General features: G+C 35.3%; 1 protein-coding gene across 3 annotated transcripts in view; it reads left to right on the top strand.

Annotated features, from left to right (window-relative positions):
• Ofd1 (OFD1 centriole and centriolar satellite protein) overlaps window positions 1-17809 on the top strand; it is a 50974-nt gene that overhangs the window by 470 nt on the left and 32695 nt on the right. For all 3 annotated transcript variants that reach the window (XR_007344745.1, XM_048796408.1, XM_015488034.2), the window contains exons 3-8: window positions 5590-5790; window positions 8058-8126; window positions 8221-8251; window positions 13921-14028; window positions 15923-16059; window positions 16386-16559. Coding sequence is in view for 2 of the 3 variants with exons in the window: in XM_048796408.1 (XP_048652365.1) it covers window positions 5590-5790; window positions 8058-8126; window positions 8221-8251; window positions 13921-14028; window positions 15923-16059; window positions 16386-16559 (720 nt within the window). In the remaining variant the exon portion in view is untranslated. The remainder of the gene's footprint in view (window positions 1-5589; window positions 5791-8057; window positions 8127-8220; window positions 8252-13920; window positions 14029-15922; window positions 16060-16385; window positions 16560-17809) is intronic.

Genomic DNA, 17809 nt, shown 5'->3' on the forward strand with positions numbered 1-17809 from the left:
GTCCACATTTAAATTTATCCAGAGCTTGGGCTTTTAAAGTAGTATGATGTACACATTGTATTAATGAGTTACATTTTTATATGGAAAATATTGAGTAGTCTTAAAAAGAATATTCAAATAATAGATTTATTGAACTGACATTAAGTAAGTAATATTTATATAATGAACACCTTTTAATTTAGGTTTGTTTTATAAATGTAGTTTACAGGTTCCTTAACAAGTGGTTTTGTAGTAAGTTTGATTGAAGAGGAGCATTAACACTATATAGAAAACATTAAGTGTACTGCTTATGATAGAATAGCTTAAGGAATAAAAAATTTTTTAAATATTCATATGTTTCAATATATTTTGTCAGAGATTTATTTTTCTCACAATTATACTTTTTAAAATTTTTTTGATGGACACAATACCTTTATTTATTTTTATATGGTGCTGAGGATCGAACCCAGTGCCCCATGGGAGCTAGGCAAGTGCTGTACCACTGAGCCACACTTCCAGCCCCAGAAAATTATTTTGATAGTTATTTTTTACAAAATCAGTAAAACAGCAGTTTATTATTTTATAATTTAAAATTAGATTTGAGTCTTGGCTAAGTGGGGCAGAAAACAAAATGTCTTGGACTGTTGGCTCAGAAATCATCCTAGGAAGCCTACCTTGATGTCTTTTGTGCTTAGCTCTAATGAGATGACATAGGAGGATTGAAGTGAATAATGCAATGTTCATTAAACACCTTTCAGCTCCTATCATTTCCCACTTCTTCAACATTCAATTCTGACTACATCCATTTCAACTTTGTCTGTTTCTTTAATAACATGAAATCAACCAAAAAAAATTTTTTTTCTCTCTCTCTCTTTGCAGAGGTTTTTTACTACACTGAGGTCTGGGCCTTACAGTTTTTTGTTTGTTTTGTGTTGCTGGGGATTGAACCCAGGGCCTTGTGCATGGGCAAGCACTCTACCAATTGAGCTATATCCCCAGCCCATGGGCATTACAGTTATTATAAACTGGCCCTAGTGTTTATAGGTGTGGTTGGCATTGATTTTTCTCTGCCCCACAAACTCCTCACTGTTCACACCACTACTGGGTACCACCATATTGGACTCTAATATACTTTAATATGGGTAGCAAATATGTATTACTACACTATATATGTAGATTAACATCAAGGAGTAGAGTTGGCTCATTAGTTTTTTTGATAATATACATTTCAGAAGTATGTTCTACATTTAAAATAACAAGAAATTAATGAAAACTGAGCCTGATTCCCCACCACCACCACCACCATCTTCCCCATTGCTTCTTGTAACTTCATGAAAATACTTAACACTCATCTGGAAAATACAAAAAAGCAGAAGAGAAAAATCGTCTAATATAACCACTACTTGGTACAATGTGTGTGTATCTTTTTTTAAAAAAACATTTTTAGTTGTAGATGAACACAATACCTTTATTTTATTTTTATGTGGTGCTGAGGATCAAACTCACTGCCTCATGCATGCTAGGCGAGCACTCTTCTTCTGAGCCACAACCCCAGCCCTATTTTTTTTAATTTAAATTATTTGATGAACATTTCCTTATTTCCTTAAATTTCTTGAAATCCTTATTTTCAGTGACAGCAGGCTAATCTTTGGATGTATGAGTAATTTATGTAGTAGTTCCCAGTTGTTGAATGTTTTACAAAGAACTGTCAATTACATCTCTTATTTTTTGCCTAGCATAGATTGACTTTCATTAATGAGTCAAAGGACACGAGCATTTGTAAGATTCTTTTTTTTTTTTTGGTACTGGCTTGATGTGTATTTCTTGTTCTGGAAAGATTATAATCGTTTATATTCCACCAGCAGTCTGAGAATATTTGTTTCATAGCACTATTGCTGTCATTCTACTTTTTCATTTTTGTTTTTAAGAGAGGGAGAGAGAATTTTTTAATATTTATTTTTTAGTTTTCGGCAGACACAACATCTTTGTATGTGGTGCTGAGGATCGAACCCGGGCCGCACGCATGCCAGGCGAGCGCGCTACCGTTTGAGCCACATCCCCAGCCCCGGCATTCTACTTTTTCATAGTCTAAGATTGGAAAAAACCTTGTTTGCACATTTGTTATTTCACTTTTGACTATTAATGTTGTCTATCTTTTGTGGCCATTTGTATGTTTTCCATTGATTGACAGTTCATTTCCTTTCTCATTTATCTCAGTATTCAATTTTAATTTGGCTTTAAAATTGAATGTTCTTATGTTTTTATATGGTCAAAACTATTTTCTTTTTATTCTCAATACTCCACTAAGAGAATGAATCTTCACTTTTTAAATTTTAGAAAAACTATTTTTTAACATTTAACTCCTTAACCCATCTGGAATTAAGTGAACTGTATTAACTCACCTAGAATTAGTTGTGCTTCATTAATAATATACTTTCTAATATTGAACAACCCTTGTATTCTTCGGCATGTCTTATTCTATTTTTTGGTGTTTTTTTTTTTGGTGGTGCTGGGGATTGAACTCAGGGCCTTGTGCATGTGAGGCAGGCACTCTACCAACTGAGCTACATCCCCAGCCCATGTCTTACTCTGGAGTAGATCCTAAAGTGTTTTACTTCGTTGTTGCAGTCATAATTGATATGAACCAATCATTACTCTTTTTGAGCTGTTCTTCTTTGACTTTGGTGTCTGGATAATGCTAGCCTATTCACTTTATAGCTACAGTGTAGTCATGGGAGAAATATGGTTTCCCATTTGGTTTTCTATGATTTCAACTTGATCAATGGCAGGGCAGACTTTTTACTTTCTCAGGCTGAACTGATGTTTACTTTCTCAGTTCAATAACTAGCATAGGTGAGTTTCGATTTTTAAAAATTTACTGAGTTTTTTAGTGGCCTAATTATCATTCTGTTGGGTATTTGAAGATAGTTTGTATCTATGGTTAAATACAAATTACTTACATATCTATAGATACTTAGTTATCTATAAAATTACTTACATTTCAAATCTTCTGATTCATTATTTTGGGTCTGATTAGTCAATTTTGGAGATGTGTCTCTTCTCTCCCACTTCCTTCCCTTATCCTCACGCCCCGTGGTAGTAGTCCTTTTATACTATTTGATTTTTTTATCTTAGGGATATAGCAGAATATAATTCTGAATGGATTTCCCTCTTGAATTGGCCGCTGAGAAACTCCAGGCCAGTGTTGTCACTTCTTTTAGCAAGTATTAAATGACATGCTTTTTGTCTGTCAAGATGGAAATTGGTCTATAAATGTCATTTCTTTTTTTTTTTCCTGTTCTTATTTTCCTTTCACTATGTGTATGTGTATGCAAGACACTCTAAATATTTTTATTAATTCAGCTGGATCTAAATATACCACTTCCTCTGTATGTTATAAATGTAATTAAACTACTTCGAAATTTTATTTGTGGAGTATGCTGTATTCTTTGTTATTTCAGGTAATGAATTGTCTTAAATGAGGCTGAGCATGTATATTTTGTTCAGTATAAATGTCTTTTTAAATATAGGACTTCCGGTGTATAATAAGTCCTGTTCTATCCTGGTAATTATATACTATTCTCCTGTAGTTAAAGGATGTAAGAAATAGGTAAAACATAAACTTCATTTGTTGCCTGCTAGTATTCTATAGATAATTTGAATTATTAGATATTTCCTGCTAAACCCTAAGAATCTAGGCAATTTACTCTTAAACTTATCCTGTTTGTGACTGTAGCAAGACTGTAATCCCAGCAATTCAAGAGGCTGAAGTAGGAAGATTAAAAGTTTGAGACCAGCCCTGGCAACTTAACGTAGCCCCTATCTTAAAATTAAAAAGTGCTGGGGATGTAGTTCAGGGTTTAAGTAAAGTGCCTCTGGGTTCAATCTCCCAATACCAGAAACTTTTAGAAAATAAATTTTAAAGTAGATTAAAACAAGCTTCCATTAGTCTGATAATTTAGGGTATTTTCTGAAAACCCAAATGACTAGTAATGCTAGTGTTATGATCTTGAGAAAATTACCCACTTTGAGTCTAAATGTCAGCATTTATAAATTGTGAGAAAATTGTCCTTCATGATTGCTTGAGGTGTAAATACTGTGAAAGTGCATTCTTTTTTTTTTCCTTCAAAATATTTTATTTTACAAGCTGTATCACATTGATCCAATAAGGAATGATATTGGCCAAGTTATTTTGTGTGCATACAAATATGTAACAGTAAATTCCACCATTATGTACAACTATCATGCACCAATTAAAAAAATATGGGGAAAAAACAACACATTGATTCAAGATGGTGTGGCAGAGTAGCAAAAAAAATAAGCTTTGGAGTCAGATTTCCTTGATTAAATTCTGTATTTAATGTTCATATTTCCTTGATTAATTTCTGTATTAATGTCAGGTGCTTCAATTTCCCTATCTGTAAGTTGGGAGTAAAGTATCTACCACTTAGGGCTGCTGTAAGGATTTAGCAAATCAAAATACAAAGTACTTGGGACAGTGGCAGACTACTAATGCTAACATTATATGACCTCAGTGGAATGGTATAAAGAAGATGGCACTTTTTGCTCTAGGACAAATCTCACAATGACCACACAGCACCATGGAGTTGTAGAGGCAAGGTCATCCTAACAGCCCTTCTAGACCCACATTAACTTGGTGTACTGTGGGAGCTACATCATAAGCTAATACCTCTGGGATGCTTCCCTATGCTTAAACTCTAAGGAGAGGCTCAGGTATTGTGGACGGATCTTTGTGCATGTGTGTGTGCAAAGTTAATAGGTTAGTAAGGTGTTCTAATGGGCTTTAGTCTTCCAATTTATAAGTTGCGAAGATAAGGGGAGAGGGAAAGAAAAAGAGGAAGATGATCAAGAAAGGAGATAGAAAAATGAAAGGATAAAGATGAGAGAACTAATATAACTTCAAATGATATCTTCTTTTTCACTAATTTTAGTTCAATGTTACTCTAGGGGAAAATTTTTATGATGAAATTTGGTTCTATGGAAAGTGCATTCTTAATAAGCTGCCTTGGGGTTTATTTAATTTCTCTTGCATATGGTATTTCCTTTAAAAAAAAAAAAACAATTTGGGGGCTAGGGCTGTAGCTCAGTGGCAGAGTGCTTGCCTAGCATACGTGAGGCAGTGGGTTCCATTCTTAGCATGCCTTTATTTATTTATTTTTTATGTGGTGCTATCCATCTGCAACTAAAAAAATTTTTAAAAAACAATTTTACTTTGATCAATGTGCCCAATAAACTGGTTTGATCCAATATTATTTTTATAGCCTCCAACAATCCAGAGGTTTGAAGTGGCAGAATTTTCTCCTTTACTTGATATCCTGATCACAAGCAGCTGAAATGGGCTTCTAGGGAAGTGAAGTTAGAGTCTATAAGTGGTCTGGCTGACCACCAGTTTACTTGGGAGCTGGGGAAAGAAAGCTTTTGCTGGTCTCACAGGGTAAGACAAATGGTTTGTAACTTGTGGCCGCATTTATAAATTGTGAGAAAATTGTTCTTCATAATTGCAACAAGTGCAACATGTCCATGTATATCTCTAGTAAAACAGTTCTACTGAAATTTTTTCTCTCCCCCCCCCTTTTTTTTTCTCATTAGACACAACTCAGAAACCAGCTAATTCACAAATTGATGCACCCTGTGTTGAGTGGAAAACTGCAGCCTCAGTCTATTTCAGTGGAAGGGAGTGCTCTCTTAATAGGTGCCTCTAACTCTCTAGTGGCAGATCACTTACAGAGATGTGGCTATGAATATTCACTTTCTGTTTTCTTTCCAGAAAGTGGTTTAGCAAAAGAAAAGGTAAAGTCTTTCTTGTTTTTGAATTTTCTATTAACAGTTTCTTCCTTTGATAATTGTAAAGTGCCGCATAGTAGCTAAGTGTTCCTGAACTATTTATATCCATTTCTTGTTCATCTTTGAATGCACATCAGTCCTGCACATAATTTATTATATAATAAATGACTACTAAATTTGATTGGTAGCTCATTTAGTCTTTTGTTAAAGAGTGATACGTGGAATCACTAAATGTTTTGGAGCTAGCATTGATCTTATATTCAATGTAGTCTAATTAAACTCATAAATGCCATTTCTGTTGAACATTTACTGTGAATTTGGTACTGTGCTAGGACCAATGCAGGTGTCACGTGTTACAGATAACCAACTGGACCCTGGAGAAGTGATTTGCCCACAGTCATATAACTTGTAATTGGCAATACAGTTCAACTAAATCTATAGATCTCTAAAATGCGCTCTTTTTTACTATGCAATAGCTTCTTCAGATATTTTTCTTTAGAATTATATAAGAGAAGTGAGAAATGCAAAATTGAAGAAAATCTGTAAAATTCTGAAACATTTGAAATACATGTTGTATCACTTTAATGATTGTAACTATTTTTCCTCATTACTATTGAACATATTAGTCATATTTTATTATTTCAAAGGCAGACTTAACAAACTTTCCATGTTTGTGCATGCTTTTAAATAGAATTTTTTTTTCCAGAGCAGTTTTAGATTCTCAGCAGAATTGAGTGAAAGAGTTCGCATACACCTCTGGCCCCTCCCCGTAGCCTTCCCTACTATCAGCATGTTGCACCACAGTGGTACATTTTGCTATAGTCAATGAATCGACACTGACACTTTGTAATCACTCCAAGCCCATACTTTACATTAGAGTTCACTCTTGATAGTGTCCCTGTGTTTTTACTCTTTTATCTATTCTTGCCCATAATTTTAATATTATTAAATTTTAAAGAAATAAAAACAATGTCAGTATTTGAATGAAAGCCTGAAATTTAAACATGCTACATTTCTTCATTAGCAACTAAATTCTATTTATCAACATTAAGAATTCATTTTTAATTCTGTTAACATTAATTCATTCTCTAGCTTCCTAATGATACATTACAAATTTGTTTACTATGTAGTCAGCTATAGCAGTAATTAATCCAGTTCATACATTTAATGGTTTCTGCTAATATAAAATGTCATGAAGGATAGTTCTTTTTTTTTTGTATCAGGGATTGAACTCGAGGGCACTCAACCACTGAGCCACATCACAAGCCCTGTTTTCTATTTTATTTAAAGATAGGGGCTCACTGAGTTGCTTAGCACCTTGCTGTTGCTGAGGCTGGCTTTGAACTCGAGATCCTCCTGCCTCAGCCTCCTGAGCCGCTGGGATTAGAGGAGTACACCACCTTGCCCGGCTCAGGATATTTCTTTTAAAAGAACACCATTTGAGAAAAATTATCAGGAAATATATACATACACACACACACACACACATACACGTGTGTGTGTGTGTGTGTGTGTGTGTATATATATATATATAAATATATATATAAAGTGTAGAAGTATGTATGAAGTATAGTTATCCAGCCGGGCATGGTGGTGCATGCCTGTAATCCCAGCAACTCTGGAGGCTGAGGCAGGAGTTTCATGAGTTCAAAACCAGCCTGAGCAAAAGCAAGGTGCTAAGCAACTCAGTGAGACCCTGTCTCTAAATAAAATACAGAACAGGGTTGGGGATGTGGCTCAGTGGTCCAGTGCCCCTGAATTCAACCCACGGTACCTCCTTCCCCAAAAAATAAAAAGAATAATTATACAGCCAGGTGTGGTGGTACANTATACACACACACACACATACATACATAGTTATCCAAAATATCTTTTTAAAAACATTTTAGATACAGTAGTCATTTATAGTTATAAGGACTGTAAAAAAATCTAGTTCATTTACATTTTTAAATAGTTGTAAAGACTCTAGAATTTGCTCATATTCTTTGGCTCATCAGATATTTGTCATCTAAGGTATTAATCATTTCTGTCATTTCTTTTTAGTATGCCATCTTTAATGTAAAAGTATTTGGAAGTTAATTATATGATTAAAAAAAATTATCCTTTTAACCTCAATCTATTGAATAAGAAACAGCCTTAATTTTGCATTTTACTATATTTATAATCTTATTTAATCTGAATCATAATTCTTAATGTTATATTTAAAAATATATCCCAACTTGTCACTTAAACATTGGTGTAAAAATATGACTAATTAATTTTCCCCCCTTAAGGTATATACTATGCAGGATCTTTTACAACTCATTAAAATCAACCCCACGTCCAGTCTCTACAAATCACTGGTAAGATTATTATTATTTTTTTTAATAACCTGTTTTTTGTCTTGTTAATTATAACTAGATAGTTGAATAAAAGTAAAATATTTTCTTTTTGCAGGTCTCAGGATTTGATAAAGGAAACCAAAAAGGTAGGAACCTTCATCTTTGTAATGAAGAACAACATTTTTGTATGTACTTTTTCCTATAAAAGTATGAAGTTAATAATTTTTAGAGGGAAGAGTAGGAAATTTATTTATTTTTTTGTTTTATTTATTTGTTTTGTGCTAGGAATCAAACCCAGGGCCCTATGCATGCTAGGCAAGGGCAGTACTGCTGAGGTACATCCCAGCCCTAAGAAACTTAATTTGAATTAAGTCATTTGATTTTCCTTGCTTAAAAAATAAAAAAATCATGCCTTAAAAAATAAGCAATGGTTCATAAATTGTTCAGAAAAATGCAGGTCATTTTCCCACGTAGTGCCTTTTTAATAACTCCTAGATACTCAAATAAGTAAACTAGTGATGGTAATCAAGAGCCCTACAAATATCCACTGTTGAGGGCTGGGGTAGCTTGGTGGTAGAGCACTTGTGTAGCATGAAGCACTGGGTTCAATTCTCAGCACCGCATATAAATAAATGAATAAAATAAAGGTTCATTAACATCTAAAAAACTATTTTAAAAAATTCGCTGTTTGGAACATTATTGGCAGGGAGGGGGGTACTCCAAAAAAAATAATAGCATTTAAGATAGCTATCTTTGTGTACTAGGTATTCCATTGAAGTACAATTGACAGAGTATTCAATGTATTAACATGTATGTAAAGTATTAAATGTATTAATTTTTTGTCAAAGTATCCATTTTTTTATTGGTGCATTGTTGTACATGATGGTGGAATTCGTTGTTGCATATTTGTGCATGCACACAATACAATGATATAATTTGGTCAGTATAATTTCCAGTATTTACCTTTTCCTTCCCTTTGAAAACAATAAGATTTTTGATTCTTAAAATTAGCAGAAATTTTTTTACTTGAATACCCTAACCCTTTATTTTTTCATTTTAGCCATGACACTGAAACTAGTTTGATGTCTTTTGACTTTGACTTTTGAGCTTCATTTCAAATAATAAGTACTTTATTTTTATTCTTCAGTGTTTATACAGACCTGATAAACTGATAAACTGCTTTGTAGTTTGAACATAAGCTGAAAACTTACCTTTGATCCATAGTTAATCTTTTGGTCTTTTTAAATGATTATGATATTATATAATGATCCTTCTGTGTTAGTTTGCTTTTGGATTTTTGTCTGTTGCCAGAACTACTGCCATCCCCACTAGGACATTCATTCATTCATTCAATCAGAATGTATTCAGCAAACATTTGAGTCTGTGACTTAATGCCTGGGCTCTTGGGAGTAATGTTTGCAGAAGATAACTAAGTTGGATCACGGGATGCTGCCTGCAAAATAAATCATCCCTGCTGAAGTACGGCATGGTAAATGATCCTGTGTTCTGGACTCTTAAAGCAGGACCATACAATGTCACTCTCAGTAATCATGGAAATATTTTACTCTGTGCTGTCCCACGTGGTGGCCACTACCCTCATGTGACTGTTAAGCACTTGAAATGTGGCTAGTGTGACTCAACAACTAAATTTTTAATTTAGTTTAAATTTAATTAGCCACACATGAATAGTTGCTACTATATTGGACAGCACAGGCCAAAAATATAGAGCTAATATCTGGTGCTTTACTATTATTTAAAAATGAAATTTAGGACTTGAAGGGATCTTTAAACAAATAATCCACTTACTTAGATTTGTATTATTCAGCCCTTACTAGCTTCACCCAGCATCCCACTAAAACTTCTGGAAGTCAGAAAAACTGAGTATCAGACACATTAGGCATCATAATGCCAAAGTTTGGATAGAACCCTTTGCTAATTGTAAAACAGCTACTATTAACATGATTTTAAATGTTGGTGGCTTCTAATTAGGAGATTAAGAACATCAAAAAACTGGTAGGAAAATATTTTGTATCTTTTGTCTGTCCCTGTCTTATTTTAAAGTGTCTTTATGCAGTAGGTGCTGATCTATTGAATGGCCATAATAGTTTTCCCCTAGAGTCTACTCGCTCATATTTCCCACCCCTAATTTTTCCTTTCAAGATAAAGATGCCTAGGAATCATGGGTAGAAAATTTGGACATTAGTCCTTTACTTTCTGGAAGTTAAATCTTTACCTATCGCAAAAGAATAGAACATAGATCAGTGCAGAATAGTAATTCAGAAGTAGATCCATAAATATACAGTCAACTAAATGTTTACAATGATTCCATGGAGGAAGGATATTCTTTTCAATAAATGGTGCTATAATAATTCGACATTCATATGAACAAAAATGAACCTAGACACAGACTTTGTACCTTAAACAAAAACTAACTCAAACCCAAGAGAATCACAGATGTAAATGTAAAATGCAAAACTATAAAACTTTTGAACAAAAACAGAATCTGTATGACTTGGGTTTCATGGTGAGAGATGTTACCCCCAAAGCATGGTACATGAAATAAATGTGATTTTATTAAAATTAAAAAACATGATAGGCAGTGTTATTAGAATGAAAGCCAAGCTGCAAACTGGGGGAAAAAATTGCAAAACACAAATCTGATAAAGGAATTGTATTCAAAATATGTGGAGAACTCTTAAAACTCAACCCTAAAGACAGATAACCCAATTCAAAAATGGGCAAAGGGTCTGAACAGACATCTTACCAAAGAAGATATACAGATGGAAAATAAGCATATGAAAAAATGCTCAGCATCATTTGTCTTTAGAGAAGTGCCAATTAAAACAAGGAAATACCACTACACAACTATTAGAATTGCTAAAAATCCAAAACACTGATAACACAAATGCTGGCAAGGATGTGAAGCAAAAACAACTCTCATTCGTTGCTGGTGGAAATTCAAAATGGTACAGTCACTTGGGAGACAGTTTGGTTGTTTCTTACAAGGCTAAACACAGTCTTAGTCTTAAGATCCAGTAGTTGTGCTTCTAGGTATTTCCATGCAGATTTGAGAATTCATGTCCACACAGACACCTGCATGTGAAAGTTTATAGCAGTTTTATTTGTAATTGCCACAAATTGGTAGCAACCAAGATGTCCTTCAGTAGATGATTGGATAAACAAACTGTTCCATCCATACAATGCAACATTAGTCATCTCTCAGGATTGTGTTATGAAACCACCCAAAAAACGTAAATGAATCTTAAATTCATATTGTTCACGAAGAGGCCAATTCTGAAAAGGCTACATATTATGATTGTATATATGTGCATATGTGTGTGTGTGTGTGTGTGTGTGTGTGTACATACGACATTCTAGAAATGGCAGAATTATAGACATGGTAAACTGATGAGCTATTGCCAGGGATCTGGGGGGAAGGGAAAATATGATCACTTTGGGAAATCGAATAGGTGAAGCACGGGAGATTTTTTAGGATAGTGAGTGTTTTGTATGATGCTGCAGGGGTAGATGTGTGACATTGTACATTTGTCAAAAACTTATGGAACTTTACAGAACAAAGGGAACCTTAATTCAAGTTTAGGAGGTCAGGTGATCCCAGGATGGAATACAGACTGTGACAGATCAAACTGTTGGGGTGAGGGACACTGGGCTAACTTCAGAAATGAGTGGAGAATAAAGGCAAACAGAGTTGGACCTAACTACTCTAGGTGATAGTTATTTCCCATTGAGGGACTGGTTAACAATTTTGGAACCACTGTATGTTAGAATTGACAAGGCAATGGATAGTAGATGATAGGGAAACAGGTTTCTCACTGTTTGGTAATTCACAGATATAAACAAGGAGGGAGGTTAGAATGATCCATGTGGTTGGAGACATCAGTATGTATTCATTTTTAGCTTAATATAGATACAGATGCTATATACAAAAGTTTTCAGAAATGTGTTTATACATGCTTTAACATACATGGCTTTATTCTCTTGCTGTGTCAGCTGGGAGGGCCTAGAAGCAGATACTCCAGTAACAGTGAGCAAGCACACTAGTGCCCTGTTTGGGGAAGTTTTTTTTTTTTTTTTCCTTACCATTCCTTAGTAAAAGGAACCAGGACTCCTTGGAGAAATGACTGATTCTAGAACTAAAGCAGAAAATATACAAGATGAGCCTGGAGCATCTTATAATGCCAGATTATAAGGAAGTGCTTTTTAAAAAATTCCACAGTGAAAGGGTTCCCAAAGGCCAAAGCTGGAACAATTTGTGCAACAAAATAAAATTCTGGATTATCTAAACAAAAGTGAATTATAAAATATCTGTGAGTCCATGCTGATACAAGCAAATGATTGAATCAGTAAGTAGGGGAGGCAAACCCTTAGAGGTTCACTGTGTGCTGAGAGGGGGCAGAGGAAGAGGGGGACTTATCAGAGGCCTGTGAAGAGTACCACCAACCTGAGGAAAGGTAACTGCACTAGAAATACTCCAGTGGAATAGCACATCTCTGAAGATTAGTCAAGTATGTTTTTAGTGGAAGAAAGCTTTCCTGAGAGAAAGATGTTTTTGTGGATTAGAAAGGGGAGCCTTGGGTTTAAGCAAACATCAGTGAATGTCATTAAGTTTTTGTATCACAAGTTTTCAAAACTTAAAAATCCTAAACATATTATGGAAGAAAAAACAGTTCTTTCCAAAGAAATAACTGACCTGGAATTTCTGAGGAGAAATCATGATTAAAGATTTCACACTAAGGCAATGTGGCCAGTACATGCAGTGGTTTGTGACACATCAAGTAGCCCAGCTATGTGATTGTTACATGGGGTTTGGGATGAACATTTCATAAGAAGTTGAAAATTTGGGGTGATTCTGCCTATGTAAGGGAAGCTAAAAGTATAGGAGTCGAATTTTAAAACCAAGCAGGAAAGAAAGACCTGTAACTTAGTGGATGCAGAATCATGAGTCTTTTCAAGTATCTACCATGGTATATTTAAACTGATTATTTTTCATGAAAGTATTTAACTCCCTATTGATGGAGATACAGTTCATGAGGGCTTTTTGTTTTTTTTTGCCATTAAAAGTGATCAGTGTGCACCCTTTGTGCCTTTGTGAAAGAGAATCCAGCTGTATAAATTCATGGAAGTAGAATGACTAGGTTAAAGGACATATGCATTTTGAATATATATAAGCACTGAAATTTCCAATATGACGTTTGTCCTTTGAATTTATTTCATGCCATATATATTTTTAAATTTCATATGGTTATATTGATAAATTTCCTTATTCCTTCTAGGTTTTATATCATGTTTGGAAAGACATTTTCTTAGAAATTTTTTTTCCCATATATTGGCACACTATTATATATAATAGTAGGATTCATTGTTATATGTCTGTAAATGCATACTCTTCAATCATTTTTAAAGGGGCTGGGGCTCAGCGGTAGCACACTTGCCTGGCATATGTGAGGCACTGGGTTCAATTCTCAGCACCATATATAAATAAATAAAATAAAGATCTATCAACAACTAAAAAAAAATATTTTAAAAAAATAAATTAGGGCTGGGGATGTGGCTCAAGCGGTAACGCGCTCGCCTGGCATGCTTGAGGCCCGGGTTCAATCCTCAGCACCACATACAAACAAAGATGCTGTGTCTGCTGAAAAACTAAAAAATAAATATTTTAAAAAAATTTTTAAAAGATAAATGTAAAAAAATGTTGACATTATAAAGCCAAGATTGGGTAAAGAGTAACTGAATAACTGAGGAATGGTTGAATGAAAGTTCTGAAAGAAAACTATATGTTGGTGTTTTCTAGGTTTTCTTATTAATTTCTTGAAAGAATTGGCAGAATATCATCAAGCTAAAGAGACTTGTGATATGGAAACTCAGACAAGTTCAACATGTCCTAACAAAGACTCACTTGGTAATTATAGCCTTCTTAATTTTTGTTGTTTTCTTTTGGAATAAAGGAAATGACCTCATATTGTATGGTTCTTCCTTGAACTGGATAGATGGAACCTGTAGGTGACAAGGAAATTCATTTCTTTTGGAATCATGTTGCTGGAAGGGACCAGAAATTGCTCTCTAGTCATGTTCTCTATCATGAATGCCAAAATCATGCAGGGATCCCAAGGTCCACCTTCTTCCTTGTTTGTTGGGTTTAACCTCTCTTAACTGGGAGGTTCTTCCTTGGTTGTTGACTAGCTTTATACTACAGCCATTGAGTTGGACCGTCATAGAGTATTTGCTTTGCCAATGGCTAGAGATATCATTGGTCCATCACTTCCCTTTGTAGTTGAGGAATCCAAGGTCTTCAAAGAAAGAGCAATTGGAAACTCCCAGACTGGGTAAGAACTCCAATTTTTCCAGTCCATGATCTAGACCTTTTGTCACTATACAGCATTTCTGCAATACCATCCTGTCCTTTAGTTTGGTACTTATTAGTGATGGAAAACAGCTATTTAAACTGATGCACTCAATCAGCTTCTTAGTCCGTCCTTCTTACCTTGTAAGAAGATAAAAAATTCATAATTTGTAAAAACTGTATTGTATGAGTAAGCCTTTAAATAAGTGTAGGTTTCATTTCATTAGAAACACATTATAAAGCAGTACTGTCTGATAGCATGAGCCACATATGTAATTTTAAATTTTCTAGTAGCTACATTTACAAAGTAAAATGGGCCAGGCATGGTGGTGCATGCCTGTAATCCAAGCAGCTCAGGAGACTAAGGCAGGAAGATCGAGGGTTCAAAGACAGCCTTAGCAACCTAGTGAGGCCCTAAGCAACTCAGCTAGACCCTGTCTCTAAGTAAAATATAAAAAAAGGGCTGGGGATGTGGCTGTGGTTAAACACCCCTGAGTTCAATCCCTGGTACAAAAAATAGAATAAAATTTTTAAAAAAGGTAAAATTCATTTTAATAATGTATTTTATTTACCCAGCATATCCAAAATATTTCAACATGTACTCAATATAGAAAAAAATTAATGAGATACTTCACTTATTTTACATGTGAATTCTTTGAAATCTAGTATATTTTTTACACATAAAGCAAATCTCAATTTAGCTTGGTCACATTTCAAGTACTCAGTTGCTACACATGGCTAGAAGGTCCTGTCTTGGACTTTTTAAGTTACAGAACATTTGGAAAATACAGAAAAGTAGCTGGAAAAACATGTCTAAAGATATGCCTGTCAGAGATAAATACTGTTGATATTTTTATTTATTTCTGCCAGCCTTATTTCCCCTGTGCATGATTTTTTTGGTGCTCTTGGGACCTTACAGGGGTGGGATTGTACTCTAGGCTTCAGATTTGCACTCTGCTCTGTTGCTGATTTTGCTCCATATTTGATTTGAGGGCTACAGGCCTTGCTTTAGTCCCAGTTATACTATAGTTGCTTAACCCTCTGGAAGTCCCTTAAACTATTTGGGCAGTTGTTCCTTATCTATAAAGTGGAGGGGACGAAATACATGATCTTTCATTCTTTTTAAGTTGCTGTTTTAAATGTGTATGTCAACTTGAATCAAAAGTTCAATAAAAGCTGTCTGCCTTGGCACTTAGAAACTAGAAAAAGAATACAGTAATTTCTGACTTACTCTTTGCCCCCCCCCAGCATTTTACAGTGAACACTTGCATACCCACGGTCTACCAAGAAATCTATATTATACTTGCTTAATATCGTTATTGATCTATCTCAAGTTTTTTTATATGTTTCAATGTAAATGTCAGCATCCCTACATTTATACTATTTGTTTTTGGCTTCTTGCACACCCGACCAAGTTTATGTATCCTAATCTGATGTGTTGTTTTTTTAATAGCTGAGAAGCTTCAGCTTATTGATGATCAATTTGCAAATGCTCATCCTCAGCATCCAAAGCTAGAGTCTTTAGAAATGAAGCTAAATGAATATAAAAAAGAAATAGAACAGCATCTTCGAGTAGAGATGGGTCAAAAGGTAAGCTGCATCTCTTGCTGCTGTTAACAAGCATGATGTTTTTGCTTGTCGTCTAATGTCTTAGGTATGTGGGGAAAACATCTAGAACCTTTTGGAAAGACTGGGATATTATCCCGTTAGGCATATTATTTTTATTTCCAGTTGATGTCATTGGTTCATGCCTTTTGACTGACTCCTACAGGTACAGTCATTGAATAAAATGAATAAAACTAAGTATGTTATAGTTTGGACAGAACATTAATGTTAAACCTAACCATTAAAAGAATTTGTTACTATTTCCTTAGGATAGTAACTGTATTTTTTATTTTTTTGTGATCAATTTGCAGTGGAAGTATTTTAAAGAAACTGAAATAGCAAAACTTAAAATGGATGAGAAAAGGAAGTACGAGAAGGAATTATCTGAGTTCCGAAACGAATTTAAGAGGACTTATCATGCAAAAAATGAAGCCCTCATTTCTCGCTCAAAGAATGCTCTTGAAAGAATTCAGAAGCACCAGGAGGTAATATTTGAAAGTAGTTTACCATGTGGCTATTTCCTGCAGCTGTTGGTAGGTTGGTTCAAGAGCGAGGAACAAGGTGGGGACAGTCGATGGAACAAGGCCCTAGATAAGTAGTTAGGACCATGACCAAGGGTGCAAATGGAAGCACCAGCCTTGTCAAGCTACAGAGACTTTTTCCTCCCAGATGGCAGATAGGAAAGAGTTGCAGGGTGAACATTCACTCTGAGATGGAGACACTCATCTTCTCAGGCACAGTGTAGGGTTAGGTAGGAGTTCAAGGAGAGGCTCAGGTAGACGTTTGCGTGGGTAAAGGGGAGCAGCTATTTAAAGCAGGGAGGACTGGTTTGTGTTGCCCAAGACCCAGCTGAAACAGGAGCCTGGAAGTGAGAGAGACCAAAACATGTGCTTGGAGGTGAGTTTTCTATTCTAGTTCTCTAGAGGGTTTATAATTTATGAGCACCTTTATTTTTCTATGCCTTTTGGTGAAGATAGAAACAGAGGCGTTTGTGCAGAGCTTAATTTAATTGACTTGAGAAAGGCAGCCTGTTGAATTAAAATCTTGTGACTCTACTGGGTGGTGAAGGGAGTCAGGATAATTGGTGGCTTCTGACCTAGGGGAAAAGGGAGGGCTATGAGGCATTCTTGAAGTGATCCAAAGAATAGGCCAGAGAGACTGGTAGGTGGAAGAAAGGTAGACCAAGTGTTCAGAGTTGCAAGGTGAGGTTTCAGGTGGAGACTAGAAACAAAATGCAGTGTGCAGCCATCGGAGGAAGCTACAGAAGTGAGCAAAGGTGAAAGTCCTTGGAGCAGAGTCATCCAGGGCTACAAGGTCATCCATGCAGGAAAACGGGGAAAGTGATGGGACAGGAGGTGAAGTTAAGGAATGGCAGGAATGTGTGTCTGTAGGAGGGATTGGATCTGCTTCTTTAGGAAAACATGTTCCTTTCTTAAGGTCATGTCTTAGGCCAGTCCGGATTTGCAAAACTGTTTCCAGTGTGCATCCAGAACTGCTGTTGTCAGGAGACAAGTAGGATAGGGTCCACCCTGGCATCAGGCTTGTCTTTAGGGCCCTGTTATTTAATACTAGGTGGATTCCCTCTACAATTCTGTGCAGCATTTCTTGAGAATTGGGCTGTAATAATAAATGTTGGAAGCACAGATTTTTAAGATACTGGATTGGGTTTAAGACTAACAGGTTCCTTTTGTAGACAGGTAACTGACTAAATTCCCATTTACTTATGATCTGAGGG

The sequence above is a fragment of the Marmota marmota genome, unplaced genomic scaffold (genome assembly GCF_001458135.2).
Source record: "Marmota marmota marmota unplaced genomic scaffold, marMar, whole genome shotgun sequence".
In the NCBI taxonomy this organism is placed as follows: Eukaryota; Metazoa; Chordata; class Mammalia; order Rodentia; family Sciuridae; genus Marmota; species Marmota marmota.